Source organism: Lepidochelys kempii, chromosome 10, assembly GCF_965140265.1.
Source record: "Lepidochelys kempii isolate rLepKem1 chromosome 10, rLepKem1.hap2, whole genome shotgun sequence".
Taxonomy (NCBI): domain Eukaryota; kingdom Metazoa; phylum Chordata; order Testudines; family Cheloniidae; genus Lepidochelys; species Lepidochelys kempii.
Genome location: NC_133265.1, coordinates 15,222,977 through 15,242,180, shown reverse-complemented (window position 1 = coordinate 15,242,180; position 19,204 = coordinate 15,222,977). Strand labels below are relative to the sequence as shown.

Genomic DNA, 19,204 nt, shown 5'->3' with positions numbered 1-19,204 from the left:
ATGCTCAGTTTGGTAGGGCTCTCCTACAGTCACTTTTAGGTAGGGCTCCTCTCACCCACCTCCTTAAGAGGTAACTGCTACTTAATCACCTGTTGTGGGATCTGTATGGACAAATGCATGAAGAAAAAAGAGAGGTTACTTGCCTCACAATAACTGGAGTCTTTGAAGATGGTTTTTGTCCACATGGATCTCATCATCTGTCCTCCTTCCCACTCATGTGGAGTCCTTACCTGCTTATTCTGTATTAGTGAAAGAACTTAGTGGGGCTGCTCCATTATTTATATTCTTTGGGGAATGCAAAGGTGTATCCAGCAAATGTTCAGTCCCAGTGGACACTGGTGGTTCAGAGTTTGTGGGCTCACAGCTACAATGGGATCCATATGCACAAAAGCACCCCGAAGAACTCCAGAAACGAAAGTAAGCTCTTTTCTGAAGAATTTAGTAGTATTACAAAATACTTTCCTCATGGACAACCTACCTAATTCTCAATTACTGAGGGACAATATCCACTCATTATATTTTGCTTTCCACAACCAAATCTCTGTACAGCTTTTCATGAGTGATGTACCCGAGTATTCGGATTCTAATATCTAAACTGTATTGTTAAATCTATTCACCTAAATTTGGGTTATTGCTGATTATGTACTCTATGTATCATATAACTTTAAAAACAAACCTGTATTTGTGGATAGTCTAAGCACTATACCCAGATGTACAGACACTTTTCTCAACCTAAGTATTATATCATTTTGTTAACATTAGCTTTAATACATTTTTTAAATCTGTTTTTCTTCTTTAAAATTTCTGCCTTGTGTGTGTGTGTGTATGTGTGTGTGTGTAGAATCGATACTTTGAGAATCCTCAGGTGATCCCAGAGAATACTGTTCCTTCCCCAGAAATGGTTGGTATGATCACAACAATTGCGGTGAAAGTAAATCCTGAACGGGATGACAGTGAAACAAGAACAGTGAGTATTTTGACCAGGTGACCTCAAAAACTGAGTACCTGTAAAATTGTCTATATGTTAAAGATAAAATCTTACTGAAAACAACTAAACAGATAAAATGCATTCAAACTTATTAGTCATAGAGGTAGGAACAGAAGATACTCCTTTTACAATGGGCACATTGCATAATTTGCCTGCAGCCAACTCCCAATGAAGTTAACAGAAAAACTCCTATTGACTTGATGTGGAGTTGGATCAGGCCCTGTGTAAGTTGTGAGCTCACATGATGGAGAAAATTAAAAAAAAAAAAAAAAAGCCTATTAGCGCATATAGTCTCTCTGTGGTAGGGTGTACCTGGTCTGGCTTTGGACCCTGCTGCTACCCTAAGTTTCCCTTTCCTCCCCAGTCAGTCATACTTCACACTGTTAGTGTTTTCTCAAAAATTCTCCCCTTGTGGGAGAATTTTATTACCACAAAGTTCAAAACAGCCCACACCTTTCACCCAGCCTACATAGCTGGCTCTTGCTCCTAACAGGCTTCTTTACTGGGCCTTCTACATGGAGTTCTAGAGAGTTACTCAGTCTCTGCCACCTCACTGACCCTTTCCAGATAGTGCTCTCTGTTCTTTGATGGAGTGGTTCCTCCAGAGTTTGTTCTCCCTGAATGGTCACCAGCTGCTCTTATGTTTCCTAGCAGGCCTGATTCTTAGTCACATGCTCTGTCACATGACTATTGTATTCACTCCCTCCACCCCGGAGATTGGCTAAGCCTAGCCCAGGTGCAATTGAGCTCCAACCCTCTTAAAGGGATAGTTCGCAGGTGGCACCATCTCTAATGGCTATGATTCTATGTCTTGAATTACCCAAAAGTAGCAGGTATATTGAAAAATATTCTGTTAAAAATGTGTGTGTGACTCATTCTTCTTGCTGTTGGGAGTTGTACTTATCAAAGCTGCATTTAAAATGCAAATGTAGTTGCAGATCAAGAAAAGTCTGCATAGAATTTTTGTTTGGCCAAAGAATAAAGCTTCCATATAATATCATGCTCTCTGAAATTAAATATTGTTTAACCCTGAATGTTTAATTATTAAAAGGAATGATAAATAATGTGCATGTTTTTATGAAGGGATTAATTATCAGGTTTTTTTGGTACTTTTTTCTTTTGAAAAGGAATGAAAATTTTAAAAATATTTTTACCTCTTTCAGCATTCTATAATTCCCAGAGGGTCTCTCTCCTTGAAAGTGTTGGCTGAGCTTCCCATTATTGTTGTTCTAATGTATCAGGTTAGTACAATATCTTGCATGTGAATATTTTATTATTGCTTATTCAGATTGTTAGTTAAAATGGATGTAAGATCTTGTGGCAAAAGCCACCATGATGATGATGATCCATTCTGATGTGCTCTCAAATAATTTGCTGAGCACAAATGTGAAAAATGTAGGTATTTGATTTTGTTTTCAAGTTGTTATTTCTTTTTAGCTCTACAAACTGAACATTCATAATGTGGTGGCTGAATTTGTGCCCTTGATCATGAACACTATTATAATACAGGTATCCTCGCAAGCAAGGTAAGACTATCTTAACAAACAATTTCAGTTGAATCTGGGTCATATTGGTGATAGATCTAAGTATGACTCATGCTCTGTAGTGTAGTGCGGTGTGTGTGTGGGGGGATTCTTTTCTTCCTTGACTTAGAAGTAACACAAGAACCAGAGGTAACCCAATGAAATAAATAGGCAGCAGGTTTAAAGCAAACTTAAAGTACTTTTTTCACACCATGCACAGTCAACCTGTGGAACTCATTGCCAGAGGCTGCTGAGAAGGCCAAAAGTTTAACTGCGTTCAAAAAAGAATTGGCCCTATCCTTCAGAACTTTTCTATCAGTGGCTATTGGCCAAGATGGTCAGGGATGTAACCCTATGCTCTCGGCTTTCCTAAACCTGACTGCCGGAAGCTGGGACTGAACAATAGGTAATAGTTCACTTGATAAATTGCCCTGTTCTGTTCATTGCCTCTGAAGCGTCTGGACCAGCCACTGTAAGAAGACAGGATACTGGGCTAGCTGGACCATTGGTCTGATCCAGTATGGCCATTCTTATGTTCGTAGTTTACTAATAGCTAAATTTGCCATTTAAAAATGATCCAAAATCTTAAAAGGTAAATTTCTCTCAAAGCACATCTGCTTGCGTTTGGTTGCTTGCAACTACAATAAATGTCGGCTACTTTTGATTTAAAACTGTTCTATAATAAAATTATCCTGGCTCTCAGGAAATTAAGAGTCTTGGAATATTTCCATTCCAGGTCACTGGCCTGAATCTGTCCCAGGTCACTAGTGACCTAGACTGTCATCAGAACTGTCTCAGTTTGTTTTTAAGTGGACATCTAACAACATCACAATAATTGCTATTGCAGTGGGCAGTGTTTGCCAGGCCCCATATTTACACTCATGGAATCTCTGTCCTGCCACAAAACTAGTATTCTTGCTCTTCTTGGACCCATGAGAGCCTCCTGTCTCGGCAGAGCATTGAGATTCTGCCTATTGGTTACTACTGTCTGCTTTAGAGAGACAGAGTGCCTGATAAGCAGCCAGTGGTTCTCTAAGGGGAAGGTGGAAGAGGCAGTCTATCCCAATCTTCCCAATTCTTTGAAGTGAGAGATTGCTTGAATGGCAAAAAGGTAGGGAGAGCATTCTTGACCTGAGGGAAAGTGGAGGTGACCCCTGGAGGAGGAGGTACGGAGTCATGTATTCCATGTTGGTGTACCATCTTGGAATTCTGTAGAAAGTCAAACTGCCTGGTGGGCTGAAACGCATTAGAAAGCGCTCATATGCTGAGGGCTTTTTCAATATTAATTGCTCATTTTAATAAGTTAAAACCTTCAAATGCCTATCAACCTATTACAGAATTTCCGGTGTGCCACAGTGTATGCAGGGCCCTGATTATTTAACCCCTTTCTGCCTGAGGCTAAGCATCGAATGGGCAAGGAGCTGGAAATGTTAATGGTGGGTCTTCCCCTACTAGGTTTAGGCCCCTTTAGGGCAAAGAAGGGAAGGTTTGAGAGCCCAAGTATGCTCTACATTGGGTAAATTAACCATACAGCAAACTGAAGACCTTTCTGGCACTATTCATGAGCTCTAAACTCATTTCAAAAAGAGAGGAAGAACAAAATAAGCATAATACTTGTTCAATTCAATTTCAGGCAACACAAACTTTACAATAAGGAGCTGTATGCTGACTTTATTGCTGCCCAGATTAAAACATTATCCTTTTTGGCCTACATTATAAGAATATACCAGGTAGGTTATGCTAAAGATTATCCCTGTTATAGGTAATGTGAGTTCTGTTGCAGGGAAGCAGCCAGAGGAGAAGGAGTGGCACAGCATGCATCTGGGACTAGGGAGGGAGGAGACTTGTGCAGCAAATTTGGAGTTACAGGTTTCTTCTATTAGTGAGAGGTGTTTAGTTGTTTGTTTATTTTTTTTAAATACAGAGGATCAGGTTCAAGTTTGCAGACAAACCTTCCAGCTGAAGAAAAGGTGTATAGAACAGTTGCCTACTGAACTTCATTTTAATTTTTTTACAGGCAGAATTTTTAAAGAAAAAAAGTAGTGAATTTCTGCCAGATGGGACTATAGATAACTACGAATACAGAAAACTGAAAACAAAACAATTGTTTAAAACAACCTACATTGCAAATATAACTTGAGCATATTTACTTTACAGGATTTGGTGGCTAAGTATTCTCAGCAAATGGTAAAAGGAATGTTGCAGTTACTGTCCAATTGTCCAGCTGAAACGGCACATCTCCGAAAGGAGCTTCTGATAGCTGCTAAGCACATTCTTACCACAGACTTGAGGAGCCGTATGTTTTTTTTTTTTTTTTAACGTGTGTAGAAACTGTAAATATCTCAAATCCATTCTGTTTGCTTGATACTTTGGGTTTCCTTTTTTTAAACCATTCGTAGTGATTTTAAAATTGCTTAAATTGGGCTGTATTGGATTGAGTTCTTTGGGTGGGGGTTACTGGGACAATTGTCAACAAAGTTGTTCCTTGACATCTTTCTTTTGTCCCAGGCAAGGGAGCTTGTCCTATGTCCTAGAGTGGGACGGAGAACTGAGCAGGGTGCCCTGACAGCTCGTTCTTTTTTTTTTTTTTTTTTTTTTTTAAACCTGTGCATTGCCAAGTTGCTACTATACAGTGATACACACCTAAACCCTAATCCTGCAACCACTGATGCATGCTTGACAAAAAGCACATGAGTAATTCAGTGACATCAGTGGGAATAGTCACTCACCTAAAAAGTGATCTTGCTTGGCTAATTGGGCTCGGTTCTTTTCTCCAGACAGAAGACCTCTTTCAGTCTGAACTAATGTAGGTTCTTTGGTAGATTTGTTCTTCATTCTTTTCTTTTGGCAGGATTGTCAAGTTTTAGACTTCTCAGAGTTTCAACTTTTATTTTTCCATCTTTGCTGTCTTGTTGGGAGGAGAAGAAAAAAAAAAAAACAGTCCGTGCGGATGGGTGGATTAGCTCACTGTGTGTGCTAACAAGGGTCTGCTGGTTCAGGTGCTAGAGCTGGGCTAGGGAGGTACAGAGGAATTACAGAATGTTTTCCTTAGGTTGTCCAAGCTTTTGAGTTCAGTATTGTAGTCATACATAAAACTGTTTTATTTTGGATGCCACATGTTTGCGAGGGATTCCTTATGCTTAAAATGGGGCCTAACGTGGGAACCAGTAATATATCTGAGTGGAAGAAATTTTCAAAGTGTAACCCCTACGCTGATTGACAGATCATATAGTACTTGTCATTATGGTTCTTCCCCCCCTTTCCGGCCCCCCCCCTTTTTTTTTTTTTGGAGCTCAGTCTTCTGAGGGGTGGGCAGGGGAGAGAAAAGATGTCCTCAGCCAGCCTGGCACCTGGTCCTCCCTCTCGATGCAAGAGCTGAACTTCTCTGCTCTGCTGCTTGTCTTATAGAGGGCCCTTCTGGCCCCAGATTGGCTGCTCCATCAGCCTCCCAATTGGCCGCTCCTCTGTAGCCACCCTAGGCTGCCCGGAGGACCTCGCTCTGCTCTATTCTGGGGCAGGGTAATGCAGGGCCACGAGGCTGCCAGCAGGGGGCCTCCAGACCTAGTCCACCCGGTCACAAATAGGTTTTAGGAAAACTTAGTAAGAGCTTTTGGCCTTAATATAAGTTGATAGCATCTCTTATATATATTACAAAATTATTTTTGAGGGATTCACCCCTCACGCTTAAGGTTACTTTATTTTTTTGTTATATAGAACTGGATTTTTTTTTTTTAATTTATACCAATTTTGTGGCTTTGAGTACATGCTAAAGTATACCATCTAGGGAGAAAATTAGTGCAAAATTCTTAAAGTTAAGTAAACAGACCTTTTTTCATTATGATATTGCTTTTTGTGTGCTTGAAAAATGACTTGCACAATAAATTCACTGTAGTCTGGCAGTGGTTAAGTACATTTGTTACTTGATGCAATGCTTAATTAGTTTTTGATTTGTTTACTTATTTTCTTGGTGATATATGTCGTGGTTTTTTTGTATTATAGAATTTATTCCATGCATGGACAAGCTATTTGACGAATCTATTCTAATTGGCTCTGGATACACAGCTCGAGAGACACTGAGGTATGAGATTAAATTTGTGGTATCTGTCTGATTGCTTGTCACTGGTGGGTTTTAGTGGTATTTCTTTAGTGTTTTCTGAATATACAAAGTTCTAAATCATTCACTCCATTATACTTGGGTATTGCGTGTGCTTAAGAAAAGACTTGTAAGTGTATTTAATACTGTGTGGTATCTAAACATAACTGGATGAGTTAAAGGCAAAATGGGAGCTTTTGGTGAGAATTGTCTTACTGTTTGGACTTGCTGTCCTAATACTGTTTAAATCAGGGCTTTACAGATGCACTAGTTGTGAGATGGAAACTTTGTGATGAGTGGAGGGGGATCTTCTCTACAAGTTTTTACAGAATATATGTACAGTATCTGAAACTGCAGAGAATCTGAAACAATAAAGAGCAACAAACTGCATAAACTCCAAATCCTGGCCTCAGTACAAAGTTTAAGATTTTAAATCACCAGCTGAACATGTGAGCTTAAAATTCTCAATAAGTAACTGTAAAAATAAATGGAATGTGTGTAGCTACTAGGATCTCAGATGAGAGACATGTGTGGTTTTTAGGACTTCTTACTGGACAATCAGAGAGCTGGATTTTAGGTTCTGTTAAGTAAGCAAGAAGAATTAACTTTAAAATATTGTTTTTAAATTCAGTTATTAAGATGGACACGTTTCTTCAATGACTTAAGCTCATAAACAGTTTTTAAATGATTTTAAAAGCATTTCATTTTTCTAAAATGTATCAGATTTTTTAGTCATCCAAGTTTTTAATTTTTTTTATAAGTTAGTGTATTAGTATTAGTACTTTAATCTGAGTAAATCTTTCTGCATATGTACAGTAGGATACACAGAGAGTCCAATTGCCAGATGACGAGCATGATTTTTCAAATGGGGCTGCAACCCCTGCTTTTATTAAAATTCAAGCTTATATTTGCATATTTAATGGCATTTTGCATGTACAAATGGAGATTTTATTGCCACAGCAGATGTTTGGTAAATTTTTCCTAGCATGGTCATTGTGTGCTGCCTTAAATGTGTCCCCACGTGCTAATGGTGTATAGAATAAAAATATGCATTTTCTTAAAATTTTTGAGCCCATGAATTACAAAAGTTTCTGAAACAGCTAACCAGGAACACTTTAAAAGTTATATTCTGTTACCTTAAAACAAGCTAACATTAAACCAAGCTATTTGTTGTGGAAGAGGGCATGTGCTTAGGACATCCTGGGAGAGGAGGAAGAAAAACTGGGGAGGGAATATTAGGGTTTAACAAGTTGTGTTGGCCTATTAGTGCTCCTATATTGAGGTACAAAGGAAATGTATAATCATTTATATACAGGAAAGAATCAAATACATCATTATGCTGAGAGCTAAATGTGAATGCACAAATAAAGCTATTACAATTTGAATTTTAATATTTAATAGTTATTAATGTAGTAACAATGAATGATATCCGAGGAGCAACATACTATAACTGTATAATCAATAAGAAAAGGAGTATTTGTGGCACCTTAGAGACTAACCAATTTATTTGAGCATAAGCTTTCGTGAGCTACAGCTCACTTCATCGAATGTGATGTCTTTTTATTCCTTTTTTTATCCATAGGCCACTTGCATATAGTACACTGGCAGATCTGGTACATCATGTCCGTCAGCATTTACCACTCAATGATCTCTCCCTTGCTGTCCAGTTATTTGCCAAGAACATTGATGATGAGTCATTACCTAGCAGTATCCAGACTATGTCTTGCAAGCTTCTTCTAAACTTGGTAGACTGTATCCGTTCCAAAAGTGAACAAGAAAATGGAAATGGCAGAGATATTCTTATGAGGATGTTAGAGGTATTGATTTGGATGAGAAGTTTAATATTGGAATGATATATAAATGATCATCCAATCTCTTAATCTTTATTAATATATTGACAAATGCTTCTTGATACTCTCTCACATCCACCCCCCTGGGAAGGAGAACATACAGGAGTAGCAGGACTGATATACACCACCTAGTCTTTATTGCGTTGAGCAGTGTACAGTTCCAGATAATTCAGAGGAAGGATTTTAAAACTTGTGCAGTATCTTAACCTGAAGGGACATTCCTTTTTGTCAGCTTATGTTTGACAGCTGGAAAATTGAATTGCGATTTAGTTGGAGGTCCTCCGCATCCCTTTTTAGAATACTGGGTGTGTCCCCATTCCTTTCTGTTTAATAAATACCTTCTTTAGGTTCCCTTGTTATAATGCCCATCTTTCCAGCTGAATATTGGATGGGAGTTCCTAAAGAACCTGTCTTCACAACTCCTTTATATACTGGGAGTTTTGCTGTGCTAAATTGAGCATCCATTACCTTTCAAGGGTGAAGCATACTTCCTCTGTAGAACCTTGTTTACATTGAGGTTTGTGTGGCTATCTCCCACTGCTGTGTTAGTGTCCGTGAAGCTCTAACTGCTAGTTGCAGTCAGGGTGTTAAAGTAGAAAGGCCTCCAGTGCTTCTACCGGCATATGATCTGGACGTTCTCTGAGCAATATTTTATACAACATGGTTAGTTTAACAGCTGGAGACTTTTACAAAGACCTCCAGGTGAACATGGCCTTGGTCTTGAGGTATGAGAGCAGCCCTGGGAATCAAAGGCAGGTCAGTCTCATAGCAGTTCAAGGCTGTGGCATCATAGTCTTTGTCTCCTGGGCAGGCAGGCCCAGAGATATTGTGATCCCCGGAGATTTTGGTTTTTCTCCCTTCCCTGTCTTCTCTCTAATCTGTTTATAATGACAGCTTATATCATGGCTCAAGCTGCCTGGGGAGGGAGGGGGGTGATGAAGGGTGGGGTGGGGGCTGGGTTGTGGACATGGCTGCTTTGAAATTTAGTCAGCACCACTCCTGAACTATGTCATAGCAGAGTAACAGGAATTACTGCTTAGGCTAGGCTTGGCTAGGTTTTTAGTCTACAGTTGGCAGTTTTTCATGGATTGTAAGGCATGCTTTCACTCAAAACACAAAGTAGATCTGACCCTATATATGAAGATTCTTTAATATTAGATGGTATTGAGTAGTGTAGTGGACTGGCAGTGTCTGTGTTCCAGTTATCTATGATTTTGCCCATTTATCAAACTGGAAGTTAAAATTTAGAAAAATAATCAATTAATTAAATAGTGAAAGCTAGGAGCTCTACAGGTATTACTCTAGGATTATGTATGACTGTTCTAATTTTTGTTTGAAAAATATTGTTCTCTGATGTCAGACAGATCAGGCAAATAACCATAATGAGCTCAGATCTCAGTTGGGGGACTTAATTAGTCTTCAAGTATTATTACTTTTGGAATGTGTTAAGGTAAATCAAATATCATCAATCCATTTTTAGAAGAGAATTTGAACAGTGATCACTTGAATTATTATGAGGCTATTTGATATTTCTGAGATCTTGAGTATAATTTTTATTAACCCAGCAGTCTTGGTCTGAAGCGGTTTAACCCTAACGTTGATATACTAGAAACAATCTTCAAAATTAATTCATTCCCTCCCCCCCCCCCCCCTTTTTTTTTCTTCTTTCCTGCCGCAGGTTTTTGTTCTGAAATTTCATACTATAGCACGGTACCAGCTTTCTGTCATTTTTAAAAAGTGTAAGCCACAGTCTGAACTTGGTGCAGCTGAAGCAGCTTTACCTGGAGTACCGACAGGAGCAAATGCAGCTCCTGTTCCATCCCTTGCCCCTGCCACTCCTGTGGCCCCAGCACCAGCACCTGTGTTTGAAAAACAAGGGGAAAAAGAGAAAGAAGATAAGCAGACGTTCCAGGTCACAGATTGCAGAAGCTTGGTAAAAACTTTGGTCTGTGGTGTCAAGACAATTACATGGGGCATAACATCATGCAAAGCACCTGGTGGTAATACTACACAATATTTAATTACATCCACTTTTAATTTTGCACTTTATAACATAAAATCAAACTATCTTTGTAATAGAGATAAACTTTGCTTATTCTTTCCTTCATCCAGAAGCACAGTTCATCCCTAACAAACAATTGCAGCCAAAGGAGACACAGATCTATATAAAGTTGGTGAAATATGCAATGCAAGCTTTGGATATTTATCAGGTATGTAGTCTGGCCAGGGCATAATTGTCACGTTTATATACAAAAGCTCTGTATACTGTGTTTTTAATGCAGAATATTTTTGATCCATGTATGAAAATGAAGTCCATGGGGCTATATTTATTTACCTACGTTTTGGGGTTTTTTGTTTTTGTAGGTGTGGAATTTATGATGTTTGAAATGCTTCTGCTATAGAATTTCATTAATTTAAAGACTCACAAAGTGCTTGGTGGTCTGTGAGGAAAAATGTGTATTTTGTCAAGAAATATTCTATGGTCCGTGTTATGTTGGAGGTCACTGTAGAATCTATGAAATAAATACAATCCTCCCTTCAAAAATTCATGAAGGGATTCACTTACCATATGTCTAACTGAAATCTGTAGTTTAAAGGCAGACTTAGTATGAAATTATGTAATTGCCCAAATATAATGTGATGTTATCTTTGTCTCCTCCCCATTCCACTCTTGACTTGGTGATTTTTAATTTTATAATTGTGCTTAAAGTATTTTCTGAAAGCTTCCCAGGGCTGGGGCATTGTTGTCTTGCATGTAAGGCACTGTGTACCAACTGGCTTTCTATATAGATATTTTGAGAATAATAGGGAAATTGTTCATGTTGTGACAGCATTACTTAACTATGTGCTAACTTTGCTGCATTAGGTCCAAATAGCAGGAAATGGCCAGACGTATATTCGAGTTGCGAATTGTCAGACAGTCAGGATGAAAGAGGAAAAGGAGGTCCTGGAACATTTTGCTGGTGTCTTCACAATGATGAATCCTTTAACTTTTAAAGAAATCTTTCAAACTACTGTTCCTTATCTGGTGGAAAGAATCTCAAAAAACTATGCCCTTCAGGTAAATGGCTTTACTTTATACAACGGTGAGGCATAGCCGTTTTTGCTCTAAATCAGACTTCATTTTTGGTTTTAATTCAGATCATTGAAATTAACTTTTAAGGTATTTCTACAATTGAAGAAACAATATAAATATTCTGCAAAGATGGATTTTATTTTCTACAGTTATTGCTGTGTAGGTAAAATTTAAACCATGTAACTTAAATTTAAGCATTTCAAGTTAACAGTGAAAGTATCAGTGGACTGTATTATTCAAGTGCTGAATGTAGTGGGTTTTTGAGTTGTGCAGAAAGTAGTAACCTAGAGCAGTGGTTCTCAACCAGGGGCCCACCAAGCAGGGTCAGCATTAGACTTGCTGGGCCCAGGGCAGAAAGCCGAAGCCCCACCGCGTAGGTCTGAAGCCCATGGCCCTGAGCCCCACCACATGAGGCTGAAGCCTGAGCAATGGAGCTTCGCGGGGGGGTCCTGTGGCATAGGGCCCTGGGCATTGCCCTGCTTGCTGCCTCCTAACTCTGGCCCTGGCTTTTATGTGCCAAAAACCAGTTGTTGTGGCATAGGTAGACTGTGGAGTTTTTATAGCATGGAGGGGGGGCCTCAGAAACAACAAGGTTGAGAACCCCTAACCTAGAGCTCTCATCTACTGTCCTTCAGTATTAATTCCCTTAGACTGCAATGTGATATTAACACTTGTGCCATAACTATTGGAGCTGGGCCAGTTAAGTGAAAAGTTTGCTGTGTTGCACAGGGAACAGGATAACTTATCCTTTGTGGATAATGTAAACTGAGTCACTGGTGGTGGAACAGCAACAGCAGGGACTACTTGTGTTTTTTTTTTTTTTAAATGGGAGCAAGTTGACTTTCCCTATGTTGCTTTCATAATGCAATTACTATTGCCCTATTTGCTGCTTTTGACAGATTGTTGCTAATTCCTTTTTGGCAAACCTTACCACCTCTGCCCTTTTTGCTACAATTCTGGTGGAGTATCTTCTAGATCGGCTGCCAGAAATGGGCTCGAATGTGGAGCTGTCCAATCTGTATCTCAAGCTGTTCAAGCTGGTCTTTGGCTCCGTTTCACTATTTGCAGCTGAAAATGAGCAAATGCTGAAGGTAAAGTTCATTTTGACCAAGGGAGGGAAAATATTCCAATTTGTGTTTGCATTTTTCTAAACTGTTTTTAGCAATAAAATGCCTTTCCTGAAATGACCATTTTAACATTTGAAAAATGTTCTATGTTTTCAACTCCCCCTCCCCCCAGCAACAAAAAACCCTTCCATTAATGACAGTTTGCGGGATCACTATAAAAGGACTGGTTGAGTGCTGTCTAGATAGAGCAGTTTAGTCTTACTTATGGATTACTAATTTTACTTGCTTCTTTGTAAGGCAACAGTAATCCGAAACAATATGCATGTAATGTGCTATGTTTCCCCTCACCTGTCATCAAAATCAAGGTCACTTAGATTTTATAAACTGCAAATCCAATTTAAATGGTATGATTTACTGCCTTCACAGTTCCATGCTTCTGTTATATTTTTGTTTCAACAGAATTGATGATGTGGCCTTGAGTAGACAATTTAATTGAATGATGAAAGCTATTCACAGCAGTTGTGTAGCAGAGTACAGGGCTTTCAGATGTTAATAAAACCTATAATTATTTCACTATTCATACCTGGGATGAGACAGTCCTGATATCTCCTTGCAATTTTTAACAAGTTTCCACAAGCTATTAGTGCCCTACATTCTAAGACGACCGTAACCAGAATTGCAATTTTCTAATTGCAGAGAGATTAAAAAAAATATGGATTGCTTTTAAAAAATTAGTGAATGCAGTGCTCATGAAAGTGAAGGCTTTAATGATAGAGCTAGACCTAGAGCAAGAGGATGCTGTAGAAGTTCTCTGCTAATTTACCTTTGATATTTCTGCTAGTCCATCCTTAAGGTTCTTTGGAGCACAGACTGCCAATTATGTCAGATTTAGTGTTTTGTTTTGTGCTTAGTAGCAGGATAAGTGAGCAAACTCTCTCTTTCATTTGTGACTAATGTGAACCCATGTTTCCAGTGGTTGAGAATGATACATTTCTTAACTCTAATTCAGATAATCTCTTTCTATATTTTTAATGTTTAACCTTTAGCAGCCTCTCTGTTAAGCTTGTGTTTCTGCTGCTCACCTATATCAAAAGTATTTGGGGTAATCAATGAAGGTTATTTCATTTAGAACAGTGGTTCTTGAACTTTTGTAGTGGTGACCCCTTTCATACAGCAAGCCTCTGAGTATGACCCCTCCCCCCCCCTTATAAATTAAAAACACCTTTTTTATTTTTAACACTACTATAAATGCAGGAGGCAAAGCAGGGTTTGGGGTGGAGGCTGACAGCTCGCAACCCTCCCACGTAATAACCTCATGATCCCCTGAGGGGTCACGACCCCTAATCTTACTATCTAGAAGATTGACAAGCAAATAACTTTGTATCCTGTTGAACTTTTAAACAGTGGTGATGAAATGGATGCTTTAATCTTGAAGCTTTTCTTTTTATAGCCGCATTTGCACAAGATAGTGAACAGCTCTATGGAACTTGCACAGACTGCCAAGGAGCCATACAACTATTTCCTTCTACTTCGAGCACTGTTCAGATCTATTGGAGGAGGCAGTCATGATCTCCTGTATCAAGAGTTCTTGCCACTGTTACCAAACTTATTGCAAGGTCAGAACAAATACCTTTCCCTATTTCCAAATAGGTGTTGAAAATACATTTCTATTACTGGGTAAAAGTGTTTTATAGATATCACACATAGTGACTCTTGGCAGTTGACATGTTTTTTAAATATCTGAGGCCTGGTCTACACTGGGGGCAGGGGAGATTGATGTAAGTTAAGCAACTTCAGCTATGTGAATAACGTAGTCGAAGTCAATGTACTTAGATCTACTCACTGCGGTGTCTTTACTGAGGTGTGTCGACTGCTGACGCTCCCCTGTTGACTCTGCCTGGAGTACCGGAGTCAATGGGAGAGCGCTTGAGGGTCTATTTATCTCCTCTAGACTAGACACGATAAATCGACTCCTGCTGGATCAATCGCTGCCCGCCAATCCGACAGGTAGTATAGGTATACCCTGAATCTACCTTATTTCCTCTTGCTATTCACTACCTCCATCTCCAGGGTTCTGGCTACCTTAGCTCCTGATATTCATTCTTTCTGCCTCCTGTTGTGAATTCTGCTATGCTTGTTCTTGTTAGCATGTAGTACTGAGGAATAAGAGTGGGGTAGGAGAAGCAATGTGTCCAGAACCAATGCAATTTGGGTAGATGGCTGCAAAGAAAAACTGCCTTTTCTCAGATTTAAAAAAATAATGGTGACGGTGTCTTAAGACAAACTAATTTAATAAAATTAGATTGGCTAAAAGGGTCTGCATGACTGAAAAGATAGCAGCCAGAAGTATTAATGCTGAGCAGGGGAGCAAGCAGAACCACTGAGATTTGGAAAGAGGTAATCAACATCAGGAAAGTGAAATCCTGTGATACCCATTTTCATCTAGGAAATGTTATTTTCCATTTAGTTAACAAATATATGTAAGCTACATATAACCAGTCTGTACATAAAGTGCATTGGGGAAAATATATATATCCAAATAGAGTTACTACTTGGGGCTTATGGAATATATGCCAGAAAAGTGGGGTTTGGTTTTTTTGGTTGTTGTTGTTGTAGAGGGAGGAGCTAGAGGTAGGGCTCGTGTACATATTTATTTTGTGGACACAACAGAAGTTCTTGAAAATATTTACTGTATTTTTTAGTTTATCTTTACTGGCAGCCCAAACTCTTAAATTAAACCACTCAGGTTAGCATGTGCTCCTTTTATATTTAAAAAAACAAAAAAAACACCTTACTGAACATATGAATTCTTCCAGCATCCTCATTGTCCGAAGGCTAGAATTAATCAAATTAGGCCAGTGTACTAAAAGGTTATTTCATTATGTTAAATGTGCATTTTACTGTGTTTGCGTACACAATGTACACTCTTTTCATAGTATTTGCAGTCTGTTTTCTATTACATAATAGTTACCTTTGGACCTTCATATGTATAGGAATAACAGACTTATAGTTAGGGAATAGATTTGGAGAAGCAGCTGTACCAAATGTATTAAATGTAGAAACCTTAAGGCACACTGAATGTGATTTGAAAAATACTGGTTGTTTTAGACCGGGGTGGGCAAACTTTTTGGCCCAAGGGCCACATCTGGGTATGGAAATTATATGGCGGGCCATGAATGCTCCCAAAATTGAGGGTTGGGGTGCAGGAGGGGGTGAGGGCTTGCTGGGGGTGCAGACTCTATGGTGGGGCTGGGGATGAAGGGTTGGGGGTGCAGGAGGGTGCTCTGGACTGGGACCAAAGGTTATGGAGGGCAGGAGGGGGATCAGGGCTGGGGTTGGGATGCGGGAGCGGGGCAGAGGTGCAGGCTCCAGGTGGTGCTTACCTCAAGCAGCTCCCAGAAGCAGCGGCATGTGCCCTCTCCAGCTCCTACGCAGAGGCGTGGGCAGGCAGCTCTGCGTGCTGCCCCGTCTGCAGACGCTGCCCCTGGAGCTCCCATTGGCTGCGGTTCCTGACCAATGGGAGTTGCGGGGGCAGTGCTTGGTGCAGCGGCAGCATGCAGAGACCCCTGACCGCCCCATGCGTAGGAACCAGAGTGGGAACATGCAGCTGCTTCCAGGAGCCATGTAGAGCGGGACAAGCCCCTGACCCCACTTCCCGACTGGAGCGCCAGAGCAGGGCAAGCTCCAGACCCCGCTCCCTGGCGGGAACTCGAGAGTCAGATTAAAACTTCTGGAGGGTCAGATGTAGTCCCTGGGCCATAGTTTGCCCACTCCTGTTTTAGACCATATTATTATAGTGTCTGTTTTTGAAAACATGTAACTTCCTACTATTTTTCAGGACTTAATATGTTGCAAAGTGGCCTGCACAAGCAGCATATGAAAGATCTGTTTGTAGAACTCTGTCTCACTGTACCAGTTCGATTGAGCTCCCTCCTTCCTTATCTGCCAATGTTGATGGATCCTTTGGTGTCAGCTCTAAATGGATCTCAGACCCTGGTTAGCCAAGGTTTGAGAACTCTTGAATTGTGTGTGGATAATTTACAGCCAGACTTCCTGTATGATCATATTCAGCCAGTTAGAGCGGAGCTTATGCAGGTAAATATGTAGTTTTTACTAAAACCACAAGGGGTCATTGATCACTTAAATATCCCTAAACCTTTGCTTTGAAATTTAGGATTGCTGAATCTCAGGGTGGTCTGTGTTTTTGAGAACCATTCCCATTAGGTACAAAGTAGAGGCAGAGGGTGATGCTTTACATTAAACTAGGCCAGGACATAACATTTTGGTAGGTCTTCCCCCTATATTTGTTCTTAGAAAAAACATTTGAAAGCTAAGAATTCAGATTTGGTATCAAGGTGGCAAGTACAATAAGATAATAGATACAGAAGATGATGAAGTTTAGGTAATTGACTGGAAAATAACTCATTACTTTTGTGTTATCTGCTCTTTTTAAACCATGTGGTATGTAGATTTGAGCCATGATTTATTTCTTAAAGGGGGTTTGGATGATGTCAGGGTTTTCATATTTTTAGATGGAGGATTATCTTGAAATGCTACATTATGTTTAAACTTGGCCATTTCCTCTAAAATGCGATGTTCTTCATCACATGCAGAAAAAGCTGAATATACCTTGCATTCCAAACATAGCATTTACTTTTCAAGCCCTGTGTATATGGCACTTCCTTATTAAGTAGCACATTAATTTAAATTTACTTCAGCATCTGTGAGTCCTTATATTTTGTATATCATGCTTCCTTTCCAGTGTTAGCCATGAAATCTAAATTGTAATTGAGCACTGTACCGTTTCTTTGTTATATTGAGAAAAGCTAATACTGCTTTTCAGAACCAGAAGTAAAAGACCAGCTGCTTAAATACAACATAATGGAAACATTTGATTTTTCAAAAAGAGGAAATTCTTGTAATGTCTGGTAAGCTATTGGAGGGAGAGAGAGAGAGAGAGAAATAAATTTATCTTATATAGAAATGTGCAGGTTTAATTATTAATATTTTGAAGCAACACTTCTCTAAATATAGCACACTTAAACATTTAAATTATCTGTAGGCTTTATGGCGTACATTACGCAATCCTGCTGACAGCATTTCTCATGTGGCTTATCGTGTCCTTGGTAAATTTGGTGGAAGTAACAGGAAGATGTTAAAGGAATCCCAGAAACTACAATACATAGTTACGGAAATTCAAGGACCCAGTATTACAGTAGAGTTTTCAGACTGTAAAGCCTCTATTCAGCTTCCAATGGAAAAGGTAAGCTGACACTTTTTTCCTCGTCAGTTTCCTTCCAGTAAAGTTTCTGCACTGTTAATATTTGCTTATGAAAGATCCTCATTAAAACTCCTAGTACATAGGACATCAGTGATGAATTGCTGATGTCCTTAAACACATTTTTATTGAATTTATTATATAAGTGGCATAATGGATTCCTGATGCATTTAGCAGGGTTTATATTTTTTTCAAACGCAAGGAAAACAATGAAAGGATTATTTTAATTTATACCATTGTATCTGGCCAAAGAGTTCATACTTAAATTATTATTTCTTGGCCCATAAATCAGTTCTTCATTAGCAAATAAAAATCAATTCAGGTGTTTTTGGGACACTTCCTGACTTTCATTGCCTTCTGATACATAAAATTGCACAGGGAAAAAAAAGCCAATAAGTAATAAGTTTGCAATAAGTAATTAAGAGAGAGAGCTGTTGGTATTTTGCCTAAGATTCACTGGAATTCCCTTACAATTGGGGGTGATCCAGCGTTGCTGGAGTTGGACAATTTGTTGAACTTCTTGTACCATTCTTTTGGCATGCAAAACTAGTTCAAGTTTGGCAACTGTTTTTTAGTTCCCTTCTAATTTTGAACCCTATTTTACCCCAAAGGAGAGTCAAAAAAACCAAACAACTTGTTAGTATAAGTCTGTATTAGATTTTGAAGACAGGAAAATGCCCGAAGCTTGGTTGGCACAAGTGGGGTGCCCTCTCTATGTGTATACTGTGCGGTTTTTTCCTTATTATTTTTCTCTCCCAATTCTCATAGTTTTGTATGGTTGGCTCAGGAGCTGAGAACTGGAACCTTCTGGTTTCTTTTCCTGCTGTTTTTTTAAATAGTAGAACCACACTAATATTAATGTAACTGCTTGAGATTTGAATGTGTACCAACCTCACTAATGCTGATTTCTGTCTGGCTTTCTAGAAAGCTGAATTTGCATGGTATCTAAAGGCTTTCATGTTTCACAGCTGTTTCTTCAATTACATGGAGCACTGGTCAACTTCTTAGAGTTGACCAGGAAACAAAACCATTTACAGTACGCTTAACTGGTGCTGAAAGTTAATGCCGAATTTTAGAAAATTTTGGAATGAGCTGAAAACATAAGAAATCCATCTTTCCTTTTAGTGCCCTGATGAGAAAAGTTCCACTTCAGTGGTCTGTGATAACTCATTGTTCTTTTGATTGAGACCTTGATAAGATTGCTTAAAAGATGACAGAGCAGCTAGTTAAATTCAGTAGATGAAAAGATGATTTTCCTTAGAAAGAATCAAAATATCCCTTTGTATGTAGCAAAAGGTCTCCAAAGGTCATTTTTATCTACCTAATCTC

At 39.2% G+C, this 19,204-nt stretch overlaps 1 protein-coding gene across 20 annotated transcripts in view; it reads left to right on the top strand.

The window, feature by feature from the left end:
* The window catches only part of TRRAP (transformation/transcription domain associated protein), a 154,730-nt gene that overhangs the window by 14,091 nt on the left and 121,435 nt on the right, over window positions 1–19,204 (top strand). For 15 of the 20 annotated variants that reach the window (XM_073362108.1, XM_073362105.1, XM_073362109.1 and 12 more), the window contains 14 exons: window positions 842–967; window positions 2,152–2,229; window positions 2,426–2,514; window positions 4,145–4,241; window positions 4,669–4,807; window positions 6,511–6,589; window positions 8,187–8,421; window positions 10,133–10,454; window positions 10,534–10,664; window positions 11,321–11,515; window positions 12,430–12,621; window positions 14,048–14,213; window positions 16,436–16,692; window positions 17,660–17,860. In XM_073362108.1, the coding sequence (XP_073218209.1) occupies window positions 842–967; window positions 2,152–2,229; window positions 2,426–2,514; window positions 4,145–4,241; window positions 4,669–4,807; window positions 6,511–6,589; window positions 8,187–8,421; window positions 10,133–10,454; window positions 10,534–10,664; window positions 11,321–11,515; window positions 12,430–12,621; window positions 14,048–14,213; window positions 16,436–16,692; window positions 17,660–17,860 (2,307 nt within the window). The remainder of the gene's footprint in view (window positions 1–841; window positions 968–2,151; window positions 2,230–2,425; window positions 2,515–4,144; window positions 4,242–4,668; window positions 4,808–6,510; window positions 6,590–8,186; window positions 8,422–10,132; window positions 10,455–10,533; window positions 10,665–11,320; window positions 11,516–12,429; window positions 12,622–14,047; window positions 14,214–16,435; window positions 16,693–17,659; window positions 17,861–19,204) is intronic. The other 5 variants (XM_073362125.1, XM_073362120.1, XM_073362115.1 and 2 more) reach the window with 1 other exon arrangement.